General features: G+C 56.3%; 11 protein-coding genes across 11 annotated transcripts; 5 read left to right on the top strand and 6 right to left on the bottom strand.

Moving 5' to 3' along the window:
- Positions 1-152: 152 nt before the first annotated feature.
- Positions 153-2,936, bottom strand: BJX67DRAFT_380812 (Zn(II)2Cys6 transcription factor domain-containing protein; the record flags this gene model as incomplete). The annotated part of the gene is made up of 5 exons (XM_071032873.1): positions 153-1,227; positions 1,280-1,395; positions 1,457-1,489; positions 1,554-2,786; positions 2,844-2,936. The coding sequence occupies 5 exons, from the start codon at positions 2,934-2,936 to the stop codon at positions 153-155; spliced, it is 2,550 nt and encodes an 849-aa protein (XP_070886443.1).
- Positions 2,937-3,951: 1,015 nt separating this feature from the next.
- BJX67DRAFT_387721 (MFS general substrate transporter) lies at positions 3,952-5,943 on the bottom strand. The gene is made up of 4 exons (XM_071034268.1): positions 5,655-5,943; positions 5,441-5,597; positions 5,140-5,388; positions 3,952-5,081 (listed from the first exon to the last, which is right to left on the bottom strand). Exons 1-4 carry the CDS (start codon positions 5,851-5,853, stop codon positions 3,974-3,976), a joined length of 1,713 nt encoding a protein of 570 aa, XP_070886442.1. The 5' UTR covers positions 5,854-5,943; the 3' UTR covers positions 3,952-3,973.
- Positions 5,944-6,425: 482 nt separating this feature from the next.
- On the top strand, positions 6,426-7,496 carry BJX67DRAFT_380809 (putative short-chain dehydrogenase; the record flags this gene model as incomplete). The annotated part of the gene is made up of 2 exons (XM_071032872.1): positions 6,426-7,333; positions 7,385-7,496. The coding sequence occupies 2 exons, from the start codon at positions 6,426-6,428 to the stop codon at positions 7,494-7,496; spliced, it is 1,020 nt and encodes a 339-aa protein (XP_070886441.1).
- Positions 7,246-9,586, bottom strand: BJX67DRAFT_352430 (cytochrome P450). Its single transcript, XM_071029021.1, has 7 exons — positions 9,278-9,586; positions 9,025-9,221; positions 8,601-8,962; positions 8,421-8,546; positions 7,876-8,365; positions 7,385-7,822; positions 7,246-7,333 (listed from the first exon to the last, which is right to left on the bottom strand). Exons 1-6 carry the CDS (start codon positions 9,489-9,491, stop codon positions 7,706-7,708), a joined length of 1,506 nt encoding a protein of 501 aa, XP_070886440.1. The 5' UTR covers positions 9,492-9,586; the 3' UTR covers positions 7,246-7,333; positions 7,385-7,705.
- Positions 9,587-9,784: 198 nt separating this feature from the next.
- BJX67DRAFT_371824 (SDR family NAD(P)-dependent oxidoreductase) lies at positions 9,785-10,785 on the bottom strand (the record flags this gene model as incomplete). Its single annotated transcript, XM_071031146.1, has 4 exons — positions 9,785-10,044; positions 10,100-10,379; positions 10,445-10,692; positions 10,749-10,785. The coding sequence occupies 4 exons, from the start codon at positions 10,783-10,785 to the stop codon at positions 9,785-9,787; spliced, it is 825 nt and encodes a 274-aa protein (XP_070886439.1).
- On the bottom strand, positions 10,543-12,565 carry BJX67DRAFT_387707 (short chain dehydrogenase; the record flags this gene model as incomplete). The annotated part of the gene is made up of 8 exons (XM_071034267.1): positions 10,543-11,136; positions 11,202-11,338; positions 11,396-11,461; positions 11,508-11,587; positions 11,639-11,885; positions 11,915-11,943; positions 12,003-12,171; positions 12,511-12,565. The coding sequence occupies 8 exons, from the start codon at positions 12,563-12,565 to the stop codon at positions 11,059-11,061; spliced, it is 861 nt and encodes a 286-aa protein (XP_070886438.1). The 3' UTR covers positions 10,543-11,058.
- Positions 12,566-12,833: 268 nt separating this feature from the next.
- BJX67DRAFT_380806 (type I polyketide synthase) lies at positions 12,834-20,330 on the top strand (the record flags this gene model as incomplete). Its single annotated transcript, XM_071032871.1, has 7 exons — positions 12,834-12,954; positions 13,009-16,811; positions 16,865-18,037; positions 18,103-18,818; positions 18,879-19,047; positions 19,104-19,412; positions 19,464-20,330. 7 exons carry the CDS (start codon positions 12,834-12,836, stop codon positions 20,328-20,330), a joined length of 7,158 nt encoding a protein of 2,385 aa, XP_070886437.1.
- A 483-nt stretch (positions 20,331-20,813) lies between these two features.
- BJX67DRAFT_78359 (glycoside hydrolase family 43 protein) lies at positions 20,814-22,822 on the top strand. The gene has a single exon (XM_071035451.1). It carries the CDS (start codon positions 21,120-21,122, stop codon positions 22,737-22,739), a length of 1,620 nt encoding a protein of 539 aa, XP_070886436.1. The 5' UTR covers positions 20,814-21,119; the 3' UTR covers positions 22,740-22,822.
- A 743-nt stretch (positions 22,823-23,565) lies between these two features.
- On the top strand, positions 23,566-24,183 carry BJX67DRAFT_352423 (uncharacterized protein). The gene has a single exon (XM_071029020.1). The coding sequence runs from the start codon at positions 23,601-23,603 to the stop codon at positions 23,850-23,852; it is 252 nt and encodes an 83-aa protein (XP_070886435.1). The 5' UTR covers positions 23,566-23,600; the 3' UTR covers positions 23,853-24,183.
- On the top strand, positions 24,121-24,420 carry BJX67DRAFT_380804 (uncharacterized protein; the record flags this gene model as incomplete). Its single annotated transcript, XM_071032870.1, has 1 exon — positions 24,121-24,420. The coding sequence occupies one exon, from the start codon at positions 24,121-24,123 to the stop codon at positions 24,418-24,420; it is 300 nt and encodes a 99-aa protein (XP_070886434.1).
- Positions 24,421-24,427: 7 nt separating this feature from the next.
- BJX67DRAFT_352422 (uncharacterized protein) lies at positions 24,428-25,973 on the bottom strand. The gene has a single exon (XM_071029019.1). It carries the CDS (start codon positions 25,469-25,471, stop codon positions 24,950-24,952), a length of 522 nt encoding a protein of 173 aa, XP_070886433.1. The 5' UTR covers positions 25,472-25,973; the 3' UTR covers positions 24,428-24,949.
- Between the last annotated feature and the right edge of the window lie 13 nt (positions 25,974-25,986).

Genomic DNA, 25,986 nt, shown 5'->3' with positions numbered 1-25,986 from the left:
CCTTTTCGAGAGAGACAAGCAGAGAGGAAACCGGAGTCCATTGCCCCCCCTGCTCAGATAGCATATCTTTTGTGAAATTAGACAGCCTGAATTTTGGTACCAGTCTATTGTCTACATGAAAAGCAGGAATAGCTGTCGAAGCGAAACGCCTATCACCATGACCAGCCCGCTGACAATGAAAGCCCTGTATCATCCCACCGCTGCACCATGTTCCTCAGCTTCCGCTGAATCCCCAGCGTTAACTTTGTGTTCAGATCTGTGTCCAGGAAGCTTGCACAGTACCGTACGACACTGCCTGGATCGCTCAAGGGCACCGTTGTCCCGTTCGAGTCGGAGAAGACCGGCGTGCCCCCCTGGTGGTTCAGGTAGGCCGCAATCGACGGGTGTTCCGTCGGCAGCACATCAAGGGCCAGAGTATCGTCCCAGGGATGGCTGCTCGCATTCGAGGGTGCCGTGTCCGTACTCGCCCGACAGAGACAGTTGGCCCATGCAATCAGGGCCACGCGATACACGGCCCCAGGCCACCAGGACGGCCGTGCCTGCTCTGGGATCGAGCGCATCAGGCGCAAGATCTGGCCGCAATGGACGTCGATCTCCCTCGTGCTTTCCAGATGATAGGCACGCTTCCAGTGCGGCGGCTTTCCACTCTGTGAACCAACGTCACTGCGCGCGACGCTTTCGACCTCCGCAAAGCTCACCATCGTGTTGAGCGCCACGAGGTGATAGAGGACCAGGTTCACACTCATGGTCGACGACGCCATCTCGCTCGCTGGCTGTGTCATGGCGAGCCCGTACCACCGGTGCAGGAGCTCCTGAGCTTCCTGGATCTGCACCGATTGGAGCACGATGGACGCGCGTTGTAATGGTTTGTGTGCTTGTCTGCGATCTATGCTGCCGTCGATCGCGGCGCGCAGCTGGATCACCAGGTTCTGAAGGTTGCACAATATGAGCCGAAGCGTGGTCAGCGATACATACCCGATTGTGGTCACGTCGCTCGTCTCCCGGAAGCGCCGGATATATTCGTTGAGCGAAGGTGGGATGCTCTGGCTGCCGTCGGGAGACAGCTGGGCCATGGCCTGTACGCAGTGCTCTGCAGACGAAGCGCTCCAGGCGGCGTCCGGACTCGGGATGGGAAGGTTCAGGTTGGTGATGGAGAGGAACGCGGTGGACGGGACGTCTTGGAACAGGCAGATCTCGTGGTCCAGGATCAGCCACGAATATGTGATTCTACTCGTGTCAGATTGCGCCCTTGTGTGTCTCGTCCGGATGAGATACTCACCTGTTTGCCCGTTCCTGCTCCCTCCAGATCCCCCAGCAATGGTCGGCGTCGCCGGAGGTGTCCAACCGGGCCACCTGGGCGTCTCGGTGGTCTAGATATCCGGCTTTGAGATGCATCTATACGGCCCCGAGTGACCCGTTAGAACTGCGAGACGGTAGAGAGTTTGGGATGATTTACCTCTAGAAGCATGGGCTTCAAACAAACCGCAATCTACACCAGGAAGCTACGTATTAGGACCCCTGCAGGCCGTCACGAAGTTTGTGGCTCAACTTACATCCATCTGCCATTTATCGCCGCTCCAGACGGCCACTAGGATGAGCAGCAATCCGCATTGTAGTATTTCAGGATCCGATGCTAGCTTCATATTCTGCTCGATCAAGGTCCGCAGCGAGAGGCGGCAGATCTCGACCAGGCCGTGCGCCATCTGGTGGTATCTCTCGCCTGCCCCGGCCCTCATGGCACCCGCCGCCAGCATGAGCAGCATGAGCATGCTCGGGAGGATGGTGTTTCTCCCTTCCATGCGTTCGTTGATCTTGGGTAATACGGTCGGGACGAAGGGGTAGTATGGTTCACAGCCGCCGCGATACGCGCGGAAGAGGAATTCCAACACGGGGGGTGGTGGTAGTAGCAGGATGGAGGGCCCAACCGAGTCGAGCGAGGGTGAAATGCTCCCGGCCTCCATGCCTCGCAGGCCGTATATTTGCTGCGCCTCGTTGAATAGTCCCTGCAGGACGGCAATGAGCTTCTCCCTCGTGCTGGCGAGCAGCGGCTCGATTGTAATGTCCGACTCGACGAGCCGTTGCGGGTCGATCGCCATGTTGCCGTCCTTCAGTAGCATGTACAGATATTTGATGTGGAGCGCGGCCGTCGGCGCACAGATGGTTGACGGCGTGACCGGGTTGCACTGGAAGAGCGGCCAGCCCTCGAGGGCCTGCAGCTGGTCGTCGACCGAGCCCACCGACGAGGGCAACGAGCTCAGCCCGGGCACGAAATCGTCCATGGCGCTGTTCTCGCCGCTCGAGTCTGCGAAGGGGCCCGGCGACACCGTGAATGCCAGCTCCCAGTGCGGCATCTGCGGCAGATCAGGCACCTGTATTGACGGCGAGGGCAGCCCGGGGGGGAAGTCGAATATGTCGTTCATTTCCAGCAGACGCGGCGGGACGAAGCTGCTGTCCGCGGAGGGCGTCGGGGGGTAGCTCTCGCCTTCGCTCGACGTGTTGGTGACCAGCGGCGGCCGCTCTGCTCGCAGTGCCTGCAGGCTTTGACCGGCATGGCCCCAGTCGGCAAAGACGCCCTGCACCTTGCGCTGGCCCGGCAGGCCCTTGCCCTCGCGGGTTGTGACGGCGTCATCGGTCGTGCGGGGGGGCTCGGGGGCGTCTGCTTTCCGGGACGAGGGCCGCTTCGGCTGCGACGACGCCTGGGTCTGGAAGAGCACGCGGCCTGGTCTTCGCTGCGGGACCCGCGCCTGGCAGGTCAGCTTCTTCTCGACGCATCGCGTGCACGGAACCTGTGGTCGCACACAGTCAGCTCGTGTGCTGCCAAGGCGATATGGGGACTGAATTACTTTTCGGTCGCATTTGGCCTTGGACCTGGCGCAGTTGACACATGCCAGAACCGACTCGAGGGTGGGATCCAGCGGGGAGGTGGGTTGGGACATACTCAAAGGGAAAGGGGGGGGGGAGGGAATGCGATCGTCGGGGATGAGCCACCAGGAGGCGATCAGAGCGGGTATAAGAGAAGAATACGAAGGGACGCCCCCGCTCGGCGCTCTGGCGATGGTGCAAACGCAGAGACAAGCATTAAATTCCTGAGGCTGGGCGCATGGTGTTGGAGATGCTGCTCGCCGCGGTTGGCTCGTAACGAGCTGGCGAGCGCACCATCTCGCTGAATTCTGCCATCGCTCGGCGAGTCTTCAGGCTCTGACGAGTCGTGAGGACACAGGGTTCACGCTCCCGTGGCCTCGACGAGTGCTGTTGCTCTCGCGCAGCGCACCCCGATCCCTGCTCGCAGGCGTTGGGGGCCGTTTGCTCGCCAGTCAGCGCAGTACCGCCGGTGCCGGTGAGACAATCAGTCTGCAGAAAGGACGGCGTCTTTGCCAATCGAGCCTGCTGCCTCGCCCACCTGTTGTGTCCGTCGCCACGAGGCCCTGTATCGGCAGGCCCTAGCCCAGACGCCACAATCTGCTCGCCTTATCGTGCCAAATGACTGCGCACCGCCGCTCATGGGGCACGATCCCGCTGGGAAACCCGGAACAGGAATCCATCCACCGCGACGCCGAGGGCTCCGGCCATGCGCCGCATGCACGATGCCTCCGCTCGCGCCCTCGGGAGCGGCGTCTCCGTCTATCCGTCCGGGTGCCTTATGGGCCTGATGGCCGCCCCGATGGCCGAGCGGCTGACGCAGAATCCTCGAGGAGCCGGGAGGCGCCGTCAGTGGGTGCGGATGGAGCGCTAGTTACGGAGGATCCTCGAAGCCTGGTGATCCTGGATTGGATTGGCATGGCAGGATGAATGAACCGAGGTACGTGATTACATGATTCTCATAGCAATGCCCCAGTAGTCTCAGCAGTCTCAGCACACCCCCTATGTCCCCCTATGTCCCCCATACGTCCCCCCTACGAACCCCGTACACCCCCCGTACACCCCCCCTACAGCCCCCTACAGCCCCCTACAGCACTCTCAGCACTCTCAGCCCCTACATCCCTCCTCCCGCTCCGGCCTGGTGGACCATCTTCGTCCGCCGCAGGAAAAGCGCCAGAAGAACAGCGACACAGCCGGCCGTCAGATCCAACACGAAGGCGTCCGAAATGCTGTCGACAATCGCAGCCAGCACGTCCGTCCTCACGGCTTCGCCCAGGGAATCGAGGAGCCGACTGTTGGCCCCAGATATCATCGCCTGCACTTCATCCCGGGAAACATCGGGAAGCAGGTTCGTGATCTGCACCGTCGCCCGGTTGAGGAAGACCGTGTTGGCGATGGAGAGCGCAATCGCAGACCCCCCGACCTGAGCGCAGGTGATGAATCCCACGGCCATGGGGATCTCCTCCACAGCAACGAGCGATTGCGCAACCGAGAAGCTCGCCTGCGAGAAGACCCCCGTGCCGATGCCGCCAACCACCAGGGCGCCGTAGATCTGCGCGACGTTCGTTGACAGGTCGACAATCTGCAGCAGGACGCCCCCGACAATCACCAGGATCCCGCCGCCCAGATACCACGGCATATAGTACCCCAGGGCGCTCATGCCGACGCCATTGACCAGGTTGAAGACCACCATCGGCACAATGAAGGGCAGCAGGCGCACCCCGGCCTCGAGGGCCCCGTCGCCCTTGACAAACTGGAAGTACAGCGGGATGAAGTAGATCGGGACAAAGGACGAGGTGCCGGCGGCCGCCGTCTCGACGAACAGCAGCATCATTTCCTTGTTCTTGAGGTACTGCATCGGGAACGTGCGCCCCATGTACGAGGTGAAGACCTGGTATCCCTGCTGGAGGAAGAAGAGAATGAAGAGCACGCCCGAGCACACAAACATGCCGATGATGCGGCTATCGCTCCATGCATAGAGGGCGCCTCCAAAGGCAATCGCCATGATTCCAGATACGTAGCCTCCGACAAAGAGAATGGGTCCCAGCCAGTCAATCTCCGCCAGCCGCGCCCTGATCGGAACGCCAGGCCGGGGGTCGATACTGGGGATCATCAGGAAGAAGACCGGGGCGAACAGAGCGCCAATGCAGAGGTTGATGTAGAACGCCCAGCGCCATGTAGCGGAGCTGTCGGCGAAGGCGCCGCCAATAATGGGTCCGAGACTAGACAGAGAATTAATGAGCCTGAGAAACGATTGCTGCAGAAGGGGGGACAGCTTACACAGTGCCCGTACCCCAGATCAGGCCCGTCCCACCGAGATACATGGGCCGTTCGGTGGGTGTCGTCAGTATGGAGAGGATTGTCATCACCCCCAAGTACATGCCCGCGCCTCCAAGGCCGCATATCGCGCGGCCCACGATGAGGCTGTCCATGTTGGGCGCAGCGCCGCACACGGCAGATCCGACCTCGAAGATGGCAGTCGTGCCGATGTACAGCCATTTGCAGTTGAATAGCCCATAGCCTTTGCTCCTGTCCTCTAAGTCAGCATGGGTTCTTCGCCCTCGCAGACAGTCCTACATACCACACAAGCAGTGTACTGGCGGCCCCGAGTAGAAAGGCGACGGATAGCCACGGTAGCTTGGCTAGGTCGTGGAAGTCGTCGATGATGGCCGGCTGGACGTCCGCGACGATGGTGTTGTCGAGCGCAAAGAGGAAGACACACGAGAAGATGGACATCACTGGAACGACATTAGCTTAGCGATTCATTCGCTGTTTTCAACCCGGTGGCATCCTACCCACAAGCGCCCACTTGAGGCCGTGAATATCGCGTGGGGATGCATCCGTCGCATTGCGACTGGGCTCCAGCTCAGACAGGTCTGCCACATTCAAAGGCTTCGACAAGACTTCCTTCTTCTCAGAAGTGTCGCTGCGCGGCGTCACGCTGCCCGAGAGCTCCGGGGGTGTAGGGACGGCCAGAGTCGTGGTGGTCGACATTGTCGCGAGTACGAGTGTAGATGCCAGATGTTTCACCTTTCTCTGCCAAGCAGGCCAAAATTTAGCCGTATGTCCATATCTCGTAAAGTGTCTTTATACGAGGCATAACCCCTGGCGCACATCGCACGATCCGAGCAGGGATCGGACTCCTGCGGCGCGCGGAGAGACAAACCATCCGCCGCAACAAAGAAACCACATTCGGCACGCTCGCCCGGCATGGCACGCACGGAATTAACGGCGATTATGCGGATCGGATTTAATTCTCCCATCGATCGGGCCGGGACAGAGATCGGTATGCATGCGTTTCTGTGGATAAGCCCTGAACTGGCACAGGGGCGACGCCACACCCCTGCGTATAACACCATGCATTATAGCCCTAGATGGAGGACAACTAGCCCGGACCTACCCCCGCCAATAAGATCACTACACTCCCAGCCCTTTGTTTGATTGTGACAGTCAGGCAGACGTGCCTCTGTCACACCGGCCTGATATATAGGAGACACCGCCTTATCCTCACACATAGCATCACCAAAACCACTACCACTACCACTGTCACCGCCACTGCTACCACCATGGGCGGACTCTTGGGCCAGCTATTCACCAAGCTCCGTCTCCCACCGCGAGCTGCCATCGAGGGCAAAACCGTCCTCGTGACAGGCGCCAACACCGGCCTCGGCCGCGAAGCCGCTCGCCATGCGCTGGCCCTCGGGGCTGCCACGGTCCTCCTCGGCGTGCGCACCCTCTCCAAGGGCGAGGAGGCCAAAGCCGACATCGAGTCCAGCACCGGCAACGTCGGCAAGGACAAGGTGCTCATCTGGACCATCGATCTCGAGTCCTTCGCCAGCGTGCAGTCCTTTGCCGCCAGGGTGCGCAAGTACGTCTTCGCCAACCAGGGCCGTCTGGATATCGCCATCATGAACGCAGGCCTTGCATCCACGGAGTGGGCGCTGACTCGCGACGGCTGGGAGAGGCAGATTCAAGTGAACGTGCTGTCGACTGCACTGCTGAGCCTGGAGCTGCTGCCGCTGCTCGTGCACACGCGCGACAAGCATCCTGACTCACGGCCGCATCTGTCCCTTGTTACGAGCGACAGTCACGAGTCGGTCAAGTTTCCCGAGCATGCTGCGGCCGGGGTCTTTGCCGCGTTGAACAACCAGGAGCAGTGGGCCGCCTCGCAGAAGCTGGGAGGGCCCGTTGAGCGGTACAGTGTGACAAAGCTCATGGACATCTTGATCGCAGAGGAAATGGCGCGCATCGTGCCGCGAGATGACAGCGGAAGTCCGCTGGTGGTCGTCAACAGCGTGGCTCCTGGCTTCTGCAAGTCCGATCTACTGACACGGGAGAAGGCGCCGTGGATTCTCAAAGTGATTCAGGCGCTGGTTGCCAGGTCCGTTGAAGAAGGGAGCAAAACCCTGCTGCATGCCGCGACACAGGGCGTGGAGTCGCATGGGAAGTGGCTGGAGAACGAGGCCATCACTGTGTAAGTCGTCATTTCTGCTCTGGACGTCCTCCCAGGCTAACAGCTCTTTAGACCAGGGAAGTTCGTGACGGACCCTAACCAGGCAGCATTCAGAGAGAAGGCGTGGAAGGAGATCCTCGCAGTCCTGACCGGGGTGGACTCGAGCCTTCGGACGCAGTACTGAAGGAGTTCGCTTATTCATGTCGTTTGAACAGATGATATTTGTCGTTTCTCGTAATATGTCTGCCTACAAATTGCATCTATCTCAATTCTCCTTGTCCCTTCCGCCTCTGCAAGCTCAGAAGCTGTTTAATGTACTCGGCATGCCTTTGCAAGTGATTTTGCCTGCCTAGTGTCAATTCCCAAGTTGCATTATCATCAGATTCCAGGCCGTCATGATCCGCGCTTCGTAACACGCACCCACATCTCCCTCTGCATGAAGAGCGTAAAATTCCGCGTCTTCCAGGGTGATCCGGGATTGACCAGCTCGAAATCGAACCGTCGGAGTAACTGCACGCTATCAGTCAAAGAACGCAGTGAGCTTCGGGAGATAGACGTTGTACCTCGACGAAAATCTTGTCCAGTTCCACCATCACAATCGCCTTGCCGAGACACCCCCATCTCCCGGTCCCAAAGACCAGCTCCATGGTCCTCTCCATCTCGTGCCGCTGAGCGTCAGAGGCCTCGATCCACCGTTCCGGCCGGAAGATGTCGACGTCTGTTCCGAAGATCTCGTGCCGCTGGATGCCCCAGCCGCAGTGTCCGATCCCTGTCCCTCCCGGGACGAAGCGGCCCTTGATCACTTCGCCGCCGGGATTTACCAGTTTCGTTAGGAGGCCGGTGATGGGGGGGTGGATTCGAAGGCCTTCTTTGATCACGGCCTGCACGTAGGGCATCTTGCGGGACTCGGCGGATGTAATCGGGGAGGAGATTGATCCGTCACGCTCGGCGGTTTGGATCTCCTTGACAAGAGTGTTGTAGACCCGGGGGTTCGTCATGATATACAGCATCGTTGCTCGGATGGCAGTCGCCGTTGTATCTGATCCAGCCAGACTGCAGAAGAGTCAGTACACTACCCACGACAGGAATCTCAGCAGAGGCAACGAACATTGTCGTGAGAATTTCCGATTCGGCCTGTCGTTTATCGAGGCCGTTCCGGATGAAGGTCCCCAGCATGTCGTCGCGGACGACCTTGTTAGGGCCGAAGCGCTCCTCGACCACCTTTTTGGCTATCCTGGACACCAGTCAAACCTCTCCCCAGCTCAGATGAAACGAGTTGATTTCTTACCCCATGAGTTTTCCTCTCCCAGTCTCATCCTTCGGACTGGGCCCGATCAGCGTGACGAGACCGCTTCCAAACACCAAATTGCCCAGTGTCGGGGTGGACGAGCAGACTGTCGCCAGCGGGAGCTCCCCCTGGATGATCTTGATAAAGTCATACATGTCTTTGTCTTCCCTCAGATAGCCGAATGGCTCCCCGAGCGCGATGCTCGTGATGACGTCCAGCGACCAGTACTGCGCTGCCTGGGCCAGGTCGATGACACGAGGCTCCGTCGGCGTAGAGATGTACTTGCGGTCGATCAGATTGACGAGTGAAGCAATTTCGGCGTCAATCTTGACCCCGAGGTCCCTGTTTTCCTTGAGTGAGTACTAGATGATTGCATTTGGTCAGCAACAGCATGTAGTTAATGAAGTATGTCATGGGAGAGTACCCCGGATTGCATGTTGACCCGCAGCTTGTCGTGCTTCTCGACGCTGGTCTCGGAGAACACACTATGCACGTAGGGATCGACCTTGAGCGACTCGTACCAGCTCGACTTCTGGTGTTTGTGTCTGGCTGCGCTCATGTAGCGGATGATTTCGGGGTCGCTCGTCATGAGCCAGTTCGGCCCAATGCGGACCAGGTCGCCTATCCAGTGTTGGAGATGAACGAGAGAAGTGGGACTGAGAGAGACTTTGACGCACCGTATTTCTTGTTCACTTCGTGCAGGCGAAGGTGAAGCTCGCCGGTTGTCGTTGCTCGAAAGAGCCATGCCTCCGTCCAGCCTGCCAGCCAGGGCCCCTTGAATTCACGAAGACGGTACCACGAGCGGACGTAGGAGACAAGCACGCCGACGATGACGGCCGCAGGAAGCCACAGGGGCAGATTGGAAACAATCTTTGAGTCGCTGATCTGCATCTTGTCTTTGGATGTGATGGCCCTGCGCGAGTGTGTGAGGATCGAGAGTGAAGGGTATCGCCACTGCGGCGGATTTCTACTGAATAACACTCCTGATACGGCAAGATCCTAGCAAAGTACTATTATTATTCCTGAAGAGTCTCCTCCGTCCGCGGTGGTGCTTGGGCCAGACTGCGCCCCGGACGTCGGACTCCGCTAGAGGATCCACCTGACAGGGCTACGAACGATTCTACCGGCATTCTAGACTCTTCGATTGTTAGACAAGCGCCGGAGAATAAAATAATTTATCTCTCTCATCCGTGATTCATCTGCAGCGTGGCTCCGCCGTCGACCAGCCACCCGACCCCGGTCACATACGTCGCTTTCGGCCCGCTGAGAAATAGCACGACCTCCGAAACCTCCTCGGCCAGCGCCAGGCGTCCGGCCGGAATACTCTTGCAGAGTGCCGTGAGGACCTCAGGATCTCCGGCAAAGGCCTTGTCTATCATCGGCGTCTCGACCCACGACGGACATACCGCATTGACGCGGACACCGTGGGCGGCATTGTCCAGGGCTAAGCCAATTAGCAGGGGTCAACGACGGGGGAACCGGAGGATAGGACTGCGTACCGGCGGTCTTGGTGATGCCCATCACGGCGTGTTTGGCTGCAGTGTACTGCACAATCGCCGGCATCGCAACGAACGAATTGGCTGATGCGAGATTGACAATGCTGCCCCGTCCGGCGCCACGAGGTCCGGTGCGGCCGTTGACAACCAGAGGCTCCTGCAGTTTCATGGCCCTGCTCACTGCACGTGTGCAGAGCATGGTTCCTCTGACGTTGACGGTGAGGAACCTATCAAACTCCGCCATCGACGTCTCGGACACAGGACGCGGGTCCTGCACTCCGATCTGCTCACCGGGTCAGCCTGTGGTGGAGGCCAGGGATAGGATACCAGGCCTGGATGCCTACGGACACCGGCGCTGTTGACGCTGTAATCAATGCGTCCGAACTCCTCGCACGCGCGTTCGACCATGCGCTCGACGCTCTCCTCGCTCGAGACATCCACCCTGATCGCAACGGCGCGGTACTCGGAGTGCCTGGCCTTGGCTTTGCTCTCCTCCGCGGCAGCCTGCGCGGCTGCAAGGTCGATGTCGGCGAATACGACGCCCCTTGATCCCTCGGCGGCAAATGAAATTGCGCATTCTCGTCCGATTCCGCTACCTATCGAGCTTGTTAGGCTGCCAATGTGTTTGCGGGTCGGTGGAAGGGCTCCTTACCCGCCCCCGTAACCAAAGCTACTCCCTCGAGGTCCATCTTGTATGGAGTGGAACGGATTGTTAATGAGAGCTATAATGGCTACATACGCATTCAGAGGATTGATATAGACGTAGTTGGATTGTGTGCGCAAAACATGAAGTCGGATGTCCGACGGACGGCGGCATATGCCTCTACGTGCCGGACTACAGGCGCTTTCAAGGGGAATCTCCTGTCTACAAGTCATACACGACGCAGGTAGCTCCGGAGATACTTCAACAAACTACAACGCTATCCGCAAACCCCCGACCGACTTCATTCACGGCCTCGGAATCACGGAGTCTTCTTCACGGTGCTGGATCTAGAGCTAGCCAAGGTACCCAGGTTGAACATGCGGCCAAAGAACCAATCCTACGACCGACACCCTCGTAAGCTTATTATCCGATCCATGACAAGGGGCGGAAAGATTCACTCACCCAGAACGTCCGTGGGAGGACTGCATCAATGAACCTGGTGGTGCCAGAGAAAGCGCCAAACCAAAACCAGACAGCGGGCGACGGCTTCAGTATCTCCTTGACCACCCCGGCAGCATATTGGTCGGGGGTTATCGTGTCTATATCCACATTGTCAGCTCGTCATTGCACTGCATGGGAGGATTCCAGGAGCTTACTTGGCTTCCGGTAGAGGTGTGCTTGAAAATCGTCGTTTTTTGGATAATAGACTGAGTCTTCGGAGGCTGTCAGTGGTTTTTCCTCCTGCAAGAGGTGACTAGACAATCTCACCTGGCGGTAACGATCTTCCATGGTCATTCTTCAAAATGTTTGTGCTCACCTCCCCGGATATAATATTCACGACGCGAACCCTGGATCAGTCGGTTAGCCTCATACCACAAACACAGAGACGCTCGCCATACCCGAAAGGACGCATCTCCACTCGCAGCGTATTTCCATAATGATGCAGGGCCGCCTTGCTCGCGTTGTAGGACGCCCCGTATACATAAGGGCAGACTCCTCCGATGGACCCAATGTTGACAACAACGCCCTTGGCCTCGATCAGTTGCGGATGCAGATAATGGACCATCCGCATCGGGCCGAAGATGTTGACCTTGAACATTTTCTCAACTTCGGCCACTTCCGTATCTGTAGCCGGCATCGTATAACCTGCCAAACGATGTTTAGAAGCACATCACCCAACCTCATGGCATACTCACAAATTCCGCTATATTGGGTGCATGTGTTAGCAAGTCCATGTGAAGCTGGACGGCGGATGGGACTCACGCATTGTTAATCAGAATATCCAGCCTCCCTCCAGTGATCTTGTGGACGGTGTTTTTGAGGTCCTCCACGCTCTCGTCCTTGGTTACGTCCGTGCGGGTGACATGTACACCTTCGGATACGAGATGCTTATCGTCCTCGTGGGGGAGAAGGGTTGCGATAACCTCAATATCTAGATGGCACAGTCAGACGCGGGGCGACTCTAATATCGCCAGCTAGAGCGAAGAGCATACTTTCTTTCCTTAATCTGGAGGCAAGGGCATGGCCGATTCCACCGTACCCGCAACTATCTGAATATCAGCGATGGTCCCTTGCAGCCTGCACGTAGTACTTCAAGAGCGTACCCCGTAATGACAGCAAATCTCTGGCTTCCCATTCTGCTCGCTGTGGCACGGAGGTTCTGGGTAGGGTTGGGATATTCGATCGCTCGCAAGCGCGGGGAGACACTGAAGAAGTTTATAAGCAATATGATTCCCGCCAGCGAAGGCGCGGCAACGGGCCGGACCTCAACCTGCTGGGGACGGAGTTGCGCTATCTGTAGCGGCGGTTTCAGCACCGTCGGACATCGCAACTCCTATCAAACGGAACCCGGAGCCACGGCCGCAGTCCGATGTAAGACGTCGAATAGCATGGACGAAGCTGCGTATCCGCCGCACAGGATCGGAGTAGGTTGGACTCCGGCAGACGCATCGATGGCGCACGTGTAGTAGAGAGATATTCTCCTCCTGGCGAGTATTCAACATAAATACACCGTCCGCGAAAGCAGCACCGAGAGACCTCAAGGAGAAGCACGCACCAGCTTTAGTAGATGTTTCTGCCCTGAATCCACCCACAATGGCGCCCTATATTCACGGGGATAGTCTTTCCAGCAGTGCGGCATCCAGCCCTCCGCCACTGCAGGCGGTTCCGGCCAACAATGATCGAACGACTGAGCCGATTGCCATTGTCGGCATGGGTATGTATTCTCTCGCGGAGACCCATTTTTCTTGTCGCTAATGTCTGGGCGTAGGATGTCGACTTCCAGGGGGCATCAGGTCTCCCCAGGACCTGTGGAAGCTCCTCACTGAAGAGCGCTCTGGCCAGTCCGATGTGCCTCCATCGCGATGGAACATTGATGCATTCTACCATCCAAACGGCCAGCGACCCGGAAGCATGAACACAAAGGGCGGGTACTTCATCGACGAGGACATCCGGCAGTTTGACAATGGGTTCTTCGGGATCAATAACCTCGAAGCCACATATATGGACCCTCAACAACGCAAACTGTTAGAAGTTTGCTACGAGTGCTTTGAGAGCGCTGGCGCTACACTGGAGGATATCTCTGGCGCAAACATTGGATGCTACGTCGGCAACTTCACCATCGACTTCATCACCATGCAGGCCAAGGAACCGGATTACTTCCACCGCTACAACGCCACCGGTATGGGATCAACAATTCTGTCGAACAGGATCAGCCATGTCCTCAACCTCACGGGCCCTAGTGTGGTCCTCGACACGGCCTGCTCCTCGTCCCTGTACGCGGTCCATATGGCATGCGCGGCCATCGATGCAGGGGAATGCGACGGTGCAATTGCTGCTGGGGCGAATCTCGTTCAGTCGCCAGAGCAGCATCTCGGTACGATGAAAGCTGGCGTGCTTTCAGGGACGTCCACCTGCCACACCTTCGACGCTTCGGCGGACGGATATGGGCGCGCCGACGGTATTGGTGCGGTCTATCTCAAGAAACTCAGCAAAGCCCTTGAAGACAATGACCCCATTCGAGGCATCATCCGTGGGTCCGCGGTTAATGCCAACGGGAAGACAAACGGAATCACGCTCCCCAGCTCCGACGGACAGGAAGCCGTCATCCGTAAGGCCTATGCCAAAGCTGGGCTTGAATACAGATTCAATGAGACAGACTACGTTGAATGCCACGGAACAGGCACCGCGGTTGGAGACCCCATCGAGCTGGAAGCAGTATCGCGAGTGTTTACAAAACGATCCGTGCAGAACCCGTTGTATGTTGGCTCTGTAAAGACGAATCTCGGCCATTCCGAGGCAGCATCGGGCTTCTCCAGCATGTTCAAAGTCGCCATGGCCCTCGAAAAGGGCGTCATCCCTCCCACGATTGGCGTGAAAAACATCAATCCTAAGATCAAAACCCGGGAATGGGGCGTTGAAATCGTGACCAAATCCAGAGACTGGCCGACGGGCAACCAAACACTTGCCGTGGGAAGGCCTGTGCGACGAGCCGGTGTCAACTCCTTCGGCTACGGAGGCGCAAACAGCCACGTCATCTTGGAAGCTCCAGAGAACTTGGTTCCCTCGCGACGAGGCCTCCCTTCGGAGGCGCTATCTGAAATGAGGTCAGCCTTCATCCTCCCTGTTTCAGCGGGGTCGCCCAGCTCCCTGGAGGCCCAACTACGAAACTTGTCGTCCATCGACCTGGCCGACCTAAACGTCGTCGACCTCGCATACACCCTTGGTACCCGCCGTTCCAAGCTCTCCAACAGGGCTTATACGCTTGCCGGACAAGAGACTCTCAAGGAGGATCTAAATCCCGAGGCTTTCGTCACCCCCGCCGAGGGAGCCTCACTCACAAAGCTCCCCTTCGCTTTCGTCTTCACGGGTCAAGGAGCCCAATGGGCTCAGATGGGGAAAGAGCTCATTGAGGAGTTCCCGTCCTTCCGCAAAAGCCTGGTGGAGCTCGATAACGATCTCCAGAAACTTCCTCACGCCCCTACGTGGACGCTCAGATCAGCCCTGCTGGACCCGAAAGAGACCTCGCAGATCAACCACGTCACCCGCTCGCAGCCAGTGTGTACCGCAATTCAGATTGCTCTCATCCAGCTACTCTGGAAGTGGGGTATTGAGCCCGAAGCCGTCATCGGACATTCTTCCGGTGAGATTGCGGCTGCTTATGCCGCTGGGCTTCTGACCGCAACCGAGGCCATTATCGTGGCCTACTACCGCGGGTACGTCGTGGGGAACACCCCACTACCCGTTAAAGGAGGAATGATTGCCGCAGGTCTTGGGAAAGACGAGGCTCAAGCGGAGATTGATAGCCTTGGCCTGGCCAATGCGATCAAGGTGGCTTGTGTGAACTCACCGGAGAGTGTGACCATTAGCGGAGATGCTGATGGAATCGACAAAATCATTGCTCACTTGCAACCGAAAGGGATATTTGCTAGAAAGCTCAACACGAATGATCGAGCTTACCACTCTCACCATATGGTGCTTCTGGGACAAGATTACGAGGATCTTCTGCAGGCCAATCTGCCGCTCCCTCGCCCCTTTCAACATGACCGCAAGGCGCGCTGGGTATCGTCCGTGACTGGGCAGGTCGTCAATGGTAAAGTCCAGCCTTCGTACTGGAGAGCGAATCTAGAGTCTCCGGTCCGATTCAGTGACGCGGTGGAGGGGCTCTTCCAAGCATCCAAGTACCACCTCATCGAGCTGGGTCCCCATTCAGCACTAGAGATGCCGATCAAACAGACCCTGTCCAAGCTAAAGGTCAAAGCCGGTGACTTCCAGTATTCCACAGCGCTCACAAGAAACAAAAATGCCGTTACTTGCGTACTGAATCTGGTCGGAAACCTCTTCCTTCACGGTCATCCAGTCGACTTCGCTCAAGTCAACTACGTTGAACAACCCATGACGGCCCTCGCCTTGCACAATGCGAAGTATCCTCCTCATCAGCAGGGAAAGACAATTCCGAATTTGCCACCCTATGCGTGGACTTACGACACGATGCTATGGAGCGAGTGCCGCGCGAGCCTCGAGTACCGACACCGCAAATATCCGCACCACGATCTCCTAGGCTCGCAGAAACCGGGAGGGAATGGATCCCAGACTACCTGGAGAAATGTCTTGAAAGTTGAGGACCTCCCGTGGCTCATCGATCACAAGTTAGAAGACACCATCGTCTTCCCAGGTGCTGGGTATATCACCATGGGTATCGAGGGCATCTGCCAGGTTACTGGCAGGCAGGTGTCAGACCCGGTATCCATCAGGCTGCGACAGTTCCAAATTCTCAAAGCGCTCGTTCTCTCTGCCGACAAGAATGTTCCCGGAGTTGAGATCTTCACGTCCATTAAACCCCTCGCTTTATCCGCTACATCCACCTCGAAGACATGGTGGGAATTCGAAGTCACCAGCTACAAGGACGGCCTGTCAACCACACACGCGACTGGAAAACTCAGCATCACGGAGGATCAGGACCTTGTCAATCCTAAGATTGTGCCAAGCAATGTCGACCTCGAGGCACTTGCCATTCGGAACTGGTACGGGCGATTCACCAAGGTAGGGCTGAACTACGGCCCGAATTTCCAGGCTCTCGAAGAAATCCAGACACCCAGAGCGAAGGTCGGCCAACATGCTATCGCAAAGACTCCGCTCCTGCAGGGCGGCGGAGAAGGCAAAGAAAGTCAGTCGAAGTACTTGGTTCATCCCATCACCATCGATGTTATGCTGCAAGCCGGTATCATTGCCAGCACGTCCGGTGTAATCAAAAACCTCGACGCCAACGTCCCGGTAGCTATTGAAGAGGCTCAGTTCCGGACTCCCCAAGCCCAACCGCAAAAAGCATGCCGACTTGATGCCACGGGCACGAAGATCGGCTTCTCCGCCTATATGCTCAATGCCTGTCTATATGACAGCCAAGACCAGCCATGTGTTATCCTCAAGGACGTCCGCGTTACCGGATATCAGGGAGGGGCTCAGGTGGCCGACGAAGAGGAGGAGCGCGAGCCAATGCTCCGAGTGCTCTGGAAGCCAGACGTAACGACGCTGTCGAGCGACGGATTGGCGCAATACCTCCTCTCCTGCGCGGATGTAAGTCTTCCATGACTGGCGTTCTTCAATACTGAAGCTGACACTATACATAGACCGAAGTCGAACAGTTTGCTGCGACCGTCGATATTCTCTCGCACAAGAACCCCAGGCTCCGAATCCTGGACGTGACCAATTCTGATGAGCTCACAGCGCAATGCCTGGATATCCTCCGGTCCGAAAATGCATTCAAACGGTTTAAATCGTACGCTAAAGGGTACCTTGCGGAAGAGGACGATCTCGTGTTCGAAATTTTCGACTCGAAGCAACCGCTCGGCGAAGGCAAGCTCATCAAGTCGACTGGCAAGGAGGAATATGACCTCATTATTATCGGAGATAGTCTCAACGACACGCAGCGTGCTCGCCTGACGCAACTGCTGTCATCTACCGGCAGCGTCTTGCAGATCTCCTCCAGTGCGCCGGCAGTCTCGGAGAAGTTTTCGACCATCAGCACAGCCACCGCAACAGGAAAGACCCTTGAGATATCTAGTCTCTATGAGGACGAGATGGCCAACACTACGTCCGACGGCAGCATTGTCATCGTGGAAGAGCCAGAGCAACAGTCCTTCAACGACTCTTTGGCCCAACATCTCTCCCAAGTGTTCCGCCAGGGTGTGAAGCGTGTTCTCCTTAACGAGCTTACCGCAGGCATGATCACATCCAAGTCCCTGGTCATCTCTACGATTGAATTGAGCAGGCCAGTGCTCTCCACACTAACAGGGGCCGAGATGGAATATATCAAGAGGATAACGGATAACGCTCTGAGCCTCTTGTGGCTGACGGGAGGCGGTAATCTCGACGGAACACATCCAGACTTCGCTTTGATGTCGGGTCTCTCCAGAGCACTGATGCTGGAGCAGCCCTCCCTGAAAATCACGATGCTCGATCTGGACGTAGTCGCCCCGACCTCACAAACCATGCAAAATATTGCCACCGTACTACGTCAATCCGTGGAGTCGAGCCGGCCAGATTTCGAGTATGTGCAGAAGAACGGTCTCCTGCACATCAGTCGCATGCTCCCCGAGGAGGTAATGAATCGCACGTTCCGAGAGAAACAAGGCGAGATTCCGAAGCTTGTCCCGCTCCAGCAGGCGCAGCCAGCTCGATTGACTATTGGAACTGTTGGCCAGTTTGATACACTTGCATTTAAGCAGGAGGCACCAGATCTGTCGCCGCTGAAACCAGGTACAGTCGAGATAGAAGTGAAATCTGTCGGATTGAACGCCAAGGTAAGTCACCCTTCTCTTTGCTTATGCCGTTTGTGGCTCTATCGACCAGGTCTGACTTCATGCAGGACTTCCAGGCGTTGACAGGGAAGGTCACCACGAAGGACGGTGCCTGCAAGCTCGAGTGCGGTGGTGTTGTGACCAGAGTTGCGGACAGCAATATTCACCGTCTTGCAGTGGGCGATCGCGTCGTGGCTATGGGCCCAGGTCACTTTGTGACGAGTGAGCGATTCCCCGAGTGGGCCTGCCAGAAGCTGCAAGATGATGAGGACTTCAATGTTGTAACAACTCTGCCCTTCGTCTTTTCAGCTGCACTCTATGCGCTGCACTATCGTGCCCATATTCAGAGTGGTGATTCGGTGCTCATCCACTCTGCAGCTGGTGGATTCGGTAGCGCTGCGATTCAGATTGCGCAGCTAGCGGGCGCGGAGATCTACGCGACGGTAGGTAGTGAGGAGAAGAAGGATTATTTGGTCAACACTTTCAACATCAGCAGAGACCGCATCTTCAACTCGCATGACTCGTCGTTCCTGCAAGACATCCTGGCGGCGACCGACGGAAGGGGTGTTGATATCGTCCTCAACTCTCTCACCGGGGATCTCCTCCATGAGAGCTGGAGGGCCTGTGCTCCCTGGGGCCGGTTCGTCGACGTGGGCAAGCAAGAAATGGTGGATGCTGGCAAGCTTGACATGGAGGTCTTTTTCCGCAACGTCACTTTCACGGCGTTTGATCTGAGTGAGCTCTCCGACGAAAGTCAGCCAAAGTTGAATCGCATCGCGTCAAAGTATGTGTAACTCCAATCGCACTCCGTCCACACACTTCGGTTGCTAACAGCCAGTCGTAGCCTGCTCGCAGAGACCCTGTCGCTCTACAGGGAGAAGAAGATCAAAGCCATCGCGCCGTTGAAGGTCTTTGACATTTCTGAGCTTGCGCAGGCCTACCGATACTTTGGTCACGGTAATCGTATCGGCAAGATTGCCATTTCCCTCGAGAACAGAGACTCTCTGATCCCAGTACGTGACAACCCCGCCGATGGACGCATTCCGAAGATGCATCTAACACTACCTAGACACTTCCCACCAAGCACGATTACGTATTTAGCCCTGAGAAATCTTATCTCATGATCGGTTGTTTGGGCGGACTCGGCCGGAGCATCTCGAAATGGATGGTCCAACGCGGGGCCAGGAAGTTTGTCTTCATGGGGCGGAGCGGCACCGATAGAAAGCCCGCCAGACTCCTTGTTGAGGATCTCGAGGCTTCCGGGGCTGAGGTCACCGTGGTGCGCGGGGATGTGGGAGTCTATGCCGACGTGCAGGCAGCTGTTGCTTCAATTGCCGGGCCCGTCGGAGGCGTTATTCAAGCAGCGATGGGTCTCAACGTAAGCCAAAAGATCTTTCGCGCCCCAAGAATTCTCTAACTATTATATTAGGAGGCGCTTTGGACAACGATGTCGGTCGAATACTGGCACACAGGTATCGATCCCAAGCTCATTGGGTCGTGGAATTTGTACAATGCCCTCGAGGGCAGGACAGGGGATCTGGATTTCTTCATGATGACGAGTTCCGTGTCCGGCAGTGTTGGAACGGCCACGGAGGGAAATTATTGCGCCGCAAACTACTTCTTGGATATCTTTGCCCGCTTCCTCAGAAGCCAAGGGCTGCCGGGAATCTCCCTTGGCCTTGGGATGATCTCCGAGGTCGGCTATCTGCACGAGAATCCGGAAATCGAGGCCCTGCTTCTCCGCAAAGGCATTCAAGCGATCAACGAGGACGAGCTTCTGCAAATCATCGATATCTCACTCTGCTCGCAGAGTAGCATAACCCCCTACGACTGCAACGCCGCCAGCCACGTCCTTACCGGCCTCGAGCCTCTCGGCTTGAAACTGCTGCAGAAGGCTGGATTCAGCGGCACTAATCCAACCCTGAACGACCCTCGGGCCAGCATTCTCGGCTCTGTCCTGGATAGTGACAGCGATAAGGACCTGCAGAGCAACTCCGGATTGCCCGCCGAACTTGCTGAAGCGCTGGCGAGCGGCGGGGGGAGCCAGTCGGTTCTTGAGGCTATCGTTCAGTTGATTGTGAAGCGGTTCTCGAATCTCGTCCTGCAGCAGGCCGACAAGATTGATCCAGCGCGGGCGTTGTCAAAGTTCGGGATGGATAGTATGCTTGCGGCGGAATTCAGGACGTGGTTCTACCAGGCGTTCAAGGTTGACGTCCCTTTCCTAACCCTGTTGGCTGAAACAACGACTCTCAACGCGCTGGGAGAGCTGGTCCATGAGCAAATCACGAAGGAGTAGGGGCATAGTATGTTGTTTTGAGAGAGTTACATGTTTGTTATCAATTTTTCAATAGCGAAATCGAGAATACAGAATTTGAGATAGAGCCTACGCGTGAATGTAACGAGTTTCTGTAGCTGGATAGTCAAATCTTCGAGGATGCTTGCCTTGGCCAACTCAGGAAGTGTGCAAGGGATCACTGGATCTGGGAGACGAAGCGATCACAAGGAGATATCGACTCCAACGGCGATGGATTGCAACAAGAAACTCAGACCTCTGATGACGTCGGTTCGCAGGAGACTCTTTTGGCAGAATTGGGGATTGTTGGACAGTTGGAAGGGGCAGAGGATCTGGCGATCGCGACGCTTCACATGATGTTTTTCTCCCTTTCAGGAAGGTGCTCGGAGTTTCGCCGAAGATTTTCATGCCAAGCCGCCGCATCACGTGGCTTCGACGATGACTCAGCCCCCGCGCCGCCCTCCATCAACACGGCCAGCACGAGCAAAGGGACCAGAACGGCTTCATGAGATCTCAGGTACCCTTCGAGAGGTCGGAATCGATGAGGAAGGCTGGAGTTCGAACTGAACCCACTCTTCAAGCCAGCAGTCGAGCCAGCGCGAAGTAATCGAAATCCGACTCGCGAAGATATATTTTCTCCAACATCTCCAACTCGACCTTTTTTAGGCTAAAGAGCGAAGCATGAAATATCCGTCCGGAACCCCGCGTTCTTCAACACTTAAACCAGGGCATCCCTCGCCTCATGGCTTCGAGGATTGCTAGCAAGCAACAGAAGATAAGTTAGTTACCAGTATGCCACTTGTACGCAACCCCATCATCCCCGGCTTCAACGCCGACCCGTCCATTCTCCGCGTCGGGGATGACTACTACATCGCGACGTCGACCTTCGAGTGGTACCCCGGTGTCCAGATCTACCACTCGAAGGACCTGGCAAATTGGGATCTCGTCATTCGCCCTCTCGATCGCAAGAGCCAGCTCGATATGCGTGGAGCCCCGGATAGTTGTGGTATTTGGGCGCCGTGTTTGACTCACGATGGAGACAAATTCTGGCTCGTTTATACCTACGTCACACGCAAAGACGGATCCTTCAAGGATGCTCACAACTACATCGTACATGCTCCTTCGGTCGAGGGACCCTGGTCGGACCCGATCTATGCCAACTCTTCCGGCTTCGACCCGTCGCTCTTCCACGACGACGACGGCCGGAAGTGGTTCGTCAATATGCTCTGGGACCACCGAAAACGTCCCCGTTCCTTTGCGGGAATTGCATTGCAAGAATTTGACCCCGTGGCTGGGAAGCTCGTCGGACCCTGGAAGAATATATTCAAGGGGTCTGAGCTCGACCTGGTAGAGGGCCCGCATCTCTACAAGCGCAACGGCTGGTATTATCTCCTGACCGCGGAGGGAGGGACGGCCTACGAGCATGCCTGTACTCTTGTCCGGTCTCGAGATGTCTGGGGTCCGTACGAAACACACCCCCAGACACACATCCTCACGTCCAAGGATACACCGTTCGCGGCTCTGCAGCGCGCGGGCCATGGCGATATCGTCGACACTCCGGACGGCAAGACGTATCTCGTCCATCTGACGGGACGTCCGGTAGGTCAGAGACGTCGGTGTGTCCTCGGACGCGAGTGTGCCATTCAGGAAGCATACTGGGGTGAGGATGATTGGCTCTACGTTAAAGGCGGACCTGTTCCGTCGCTGTATGTGGACTTGCCGGGCGCTCGTATTGAGAGCAATTACTGGGCCGAACACCATTACACCTTCAAGGATGGTCTGCACAAAGATTTTCAGTGGTTGAGAACCCCCGAAACGAACCGGATATTCTCTGTTGCAGACGGCACTCTGTCTCTGATAGGTAGAGAGTCGATTGGATCTTGGTTCGAGCAGGCCTTGGTCGCACGGCGACAGACACACTTCTCCTACGATGCCGAGACAGTCATCGATTACGCTCCTACCAATGAGCGGCAGTTCGCTGGCCTTGTCGCTTACTACTGCCGATACAACTTCTTCTACTTGGCGGTTACAGCACACGCGGATGGGCAGCGAGAAATCAATATCTTCAGATCCGAAGCGTCTTACCCAGAGGGCAAACTGGACACGCCCGCACCGGAACCGATTCAAATCCCCAACGAGGGGAAGGTGAAACTGGGCGTTAGCATTCGCGGGGGCCTCACGCTGCAGTTCTTCTATGCGCTCGAAGGCCAGGAAATGCAGAAGGTCGGCCCAGTCTTCGACGCTTCTATTCTCTCGGATGAATGCGGAGGACATCTCGCACATGGAAGTTTCACCGGCGCCTTCGTCGGCATGGCATGCTCGGATGTCAATGGTACGGCGTTGCCGGCAAAGTTTGACTATCTCACGTATCGGCCGGTGCAGGATCCTACCGATCGATATGAGGTAGCGTAGGGAGAGTGCTGTCTCTGCCTCCGGCTCTCATTGCGATGGCTCGCTCGTTGCTTTGAGACTCGACCTGCGTGGTGCTGTAAATAGAACGCTCTAGGACAATATTGTTTACAGTTCGCCCGCAGTGAGGGCAATGAATCTTCGAGAAATAGTGTCCATAGTGGCGTAGCTACGAATGCTTTGGTCGATTAATTCCGCGGTAGTCCTCAGACAGGCGACGTAATAGCCACCCCTCCACCTCCGATTGTGTCCATGATTGAATACGTCCCACATCGACTTTGCTATTCCTCGAGAAAGTGTCCTTATCCAATCTCCAGATCTCCTCAATGATCTTTCTGCTGTGCCCAAGAATGATCCTTGGAACAAAGTTCACCCGATCAGCCTTGTTGGAAGACGTGGTTGTGTCCAAAGCCCACAAGGGCCTCCCTCGCGTACCAGCAACGATGAAGAGGCCATTCAATACGCACGTTGCCCTTGCGCCCGTATTTTCGTCATTGTTTTTTGGTTACGGACAAGGCAGGCCTGCCATATCTCAACAATCCGCCCTTCACTGCGTCTAAATCAACAGCCCCGATAACGAGTGCAAGTCGGGTCTTGTACGAGCCTATTGAGAGCGTGGAACGACTGGAATATTATCAGCAGGGTGGCTATCATCCTGTTGAAATTGGAAACTGCTTTCACAATCGCTACCATGTTGTTCACAAACTCGGCCATGGCACATACTCAACAATCTGGCTGGCTCGGGACGAGATATCGAACCGATATGCTGCTCTTAAGATTTGCACAGCGGATTCCAACCCTCTCGAGGCCAATGCACTGTCCCAGCTATCAGAGCCTCTAAAGTCGTCAGATATAGGCACAACGATGATACCGTCGATTTTGGATCGATTCAACATCCACGGCCCCAACAGTGGCCACGCCTGTCTGGTGACAAACCCGGCAGGGATGAGCTTATCTGAGGCAAAGAATGCATCATGGATAGGCCTTTTTCAGATTGATGTTGCTCGCGCGTTGGCAGCACAGCTCGCGATGGTGATTCCTATATGCATTCAGAAGGCTTCATGGAGACCTTCATCGTGGAAACATCCTCCTCCAACCCCAATCAAACTTCGATAAGTTATCTACTCAGGAGCTATATGAGCTGTATGGAGAGCCGGAGTTTGAGCCAGTCAATCGATTAGATGGCCAAACACCTTCGCCAGGAGCCCCAAATTATGGCGTCGTACCTATCTGGCTTTGTAAATTGGGTGAAAAAGTTACACTGCCAGAGGCCAGGATCATTCTTGCCGATTTTGGCCAGACATTCTCTCCAACAAGAGAGAAGAGATTTGAGTCACATACACCCCGTTCAATAAGACCTCCCGAAGCTCGATTTGAGCCGACAATGCCGCTCACTTTCTCATCAGATATTTGGACGCTTGCGTGTACTATCTGGGATATTGTAGCGCAACGGTCCCTGTTCGAAGACTTCCTCACAAACGAAGACGACATGACTTGCCAGCAAATCGCAGCACTGGGCCCGCTCGCGACTGAATGGTGGGAAAAATGGGAGGGCCATGGAAACCACTTCACCGACGACGGCGAGCCAAATAACCGGGCCACATCCCAGTATAGGTCCGTGGAGGATGCCCCTCGAATTAAATATCCAGCAACGGCGGAATCAGGCAGGGACGCTGCCACTTGAATTGAGTGAGCAAGATGCTCTCTTCGCGATGTTGCGTCCAATGATTTCTTTCAATCCTAAGAATCGTTCGTCTGCTCAGCAGGTGCTTGAATCAGAATGGATGGTGAAATGGGCTATTCCCGAGTATGAGAAGATCCGAAGCTTGCAGAACAGCTATAGAGGTAGCAATTTTGCATAGGAATCTCTTTACATCGTCGTTGCTGTTTTGAGCCCAATATGATGGACGCGGAGTGTCGCGTGGAAGCGAGTTCAAAGTGACTGCATTCAGCACGGCTACAACTCCTTCAGTCTACCTGCCTCCTGCTCGAGCTGTCGAGTGTACCAGAAGCAAACTCCATACAAGCTATCCAGCACAAAGAACGCCCCCGAAAACCACCGCATGAGGATATTGTCCGACCAGCCCCATACCTGCGGCCAGTAAGACGACCGAACAAACAAGCTCGCGACCGCGAAGATCGACGCGATAAAGCGCGAGAGCCTACCTCCAAGTCAACTATCCGACATCATGCCCAGAGCACGCGAGAAAGACTTACCACATCCCGTAGGACGCCCCCCTCGTGTGTCCGCGCTGGACCAGGATCCCAAGCGCACTTGCGCTCATGGTCACCAAACACATCATGCCGCTCCAGTAAAACGCTTCGATAGGGCTCAGTTGCACGGACAGAGCCCAATGCGCAGAAGCGAAGCCCAAGGTGCCCCCGGCCACAAAGACAGGGAGGTAGCGTTTGAGAAGGGGCGAACTGGCCGAAGCTCGCGCGAATCTAGTCGTGGTGTATAAGACGAAGATATCGACAAAGAGCCACGAGCGGACAATGACCGTTGCGATGAGGAGCGGCGGGGGATGGAATATGGCAAAGACAAGCTCCCAGGCCAGGTTGTTGGTCAGGGCGATGAGGGACACGCCGGGTGTGCGGTCGCGAAACGCAGTCCGAATGGTCGTGAAGTAGTTGATCAACCAGCCTGTGCCAGAGACAGCGAACAGCCCGATCAACACTGGCTGCACCTGCTTGAACTCGGGGGGAGCCGAGTCGAAATCCCAGCTTTCTTCCATGGTGGCTCTCCTGTGTTGGGTTGAGTGTCTTGAGAGAATAGCTTCGGCACTGAGTCTTTATTTCAATCAGAACCGGTGGGGAGTGGGCGGCCACTGTATGGACTCTTTGCAAATTGGTTGATTTACAGAATACATTGCTCGAATTACCAGTTCGCTCAACTGCTTGGCGGTAGCTTCAGATAAGAACAATCCCCACTACGAACAGTCAAGTTTAGCCGGGGATAAACCTGGACGACAGCTGCAGCTTCATGCATGGCCCCCAACATCGCGGCTCGGACCACCCTCCGTCCTGCAATAAGCTGCACTGCCACGAGCGCATGAGACAGCTGAGCACTAGTATCGTTACGTTGGCTGTTCTTGTCACTTTCATTCTCATGTCATGACATTCTCTCAACGGCGGCTGACAGTCTCGACCAGAGATGCGATTCGAACCCAGGCCACCACTCCTCTCGGGTGCTGAAGGAATAGACCGGTAGATAAGATATATAATGGAAGAAATAGGAGGCGCGATGCCG

The sequence above is a fragment of the Aspergillus lucknowensis genome (assembly GCF_044049455.1).
Source record: "Aspergillus lucknowensis strain CBS 449.75 chromosome Unknown BJX67scaffold_18, whole genome shotgun sequence".
NCBI classification, from domain to species: domain Eukaryota; kingdom Fungi; phylum Ascomycota; class Eurotiomycetes; order Eurotiales; family Aspergillaceae; genus Aspergillus; species Aspergillus lucknowensis.
This window is presented reverse-complemented; position numbering and strand designations above follow the sequence as displayed.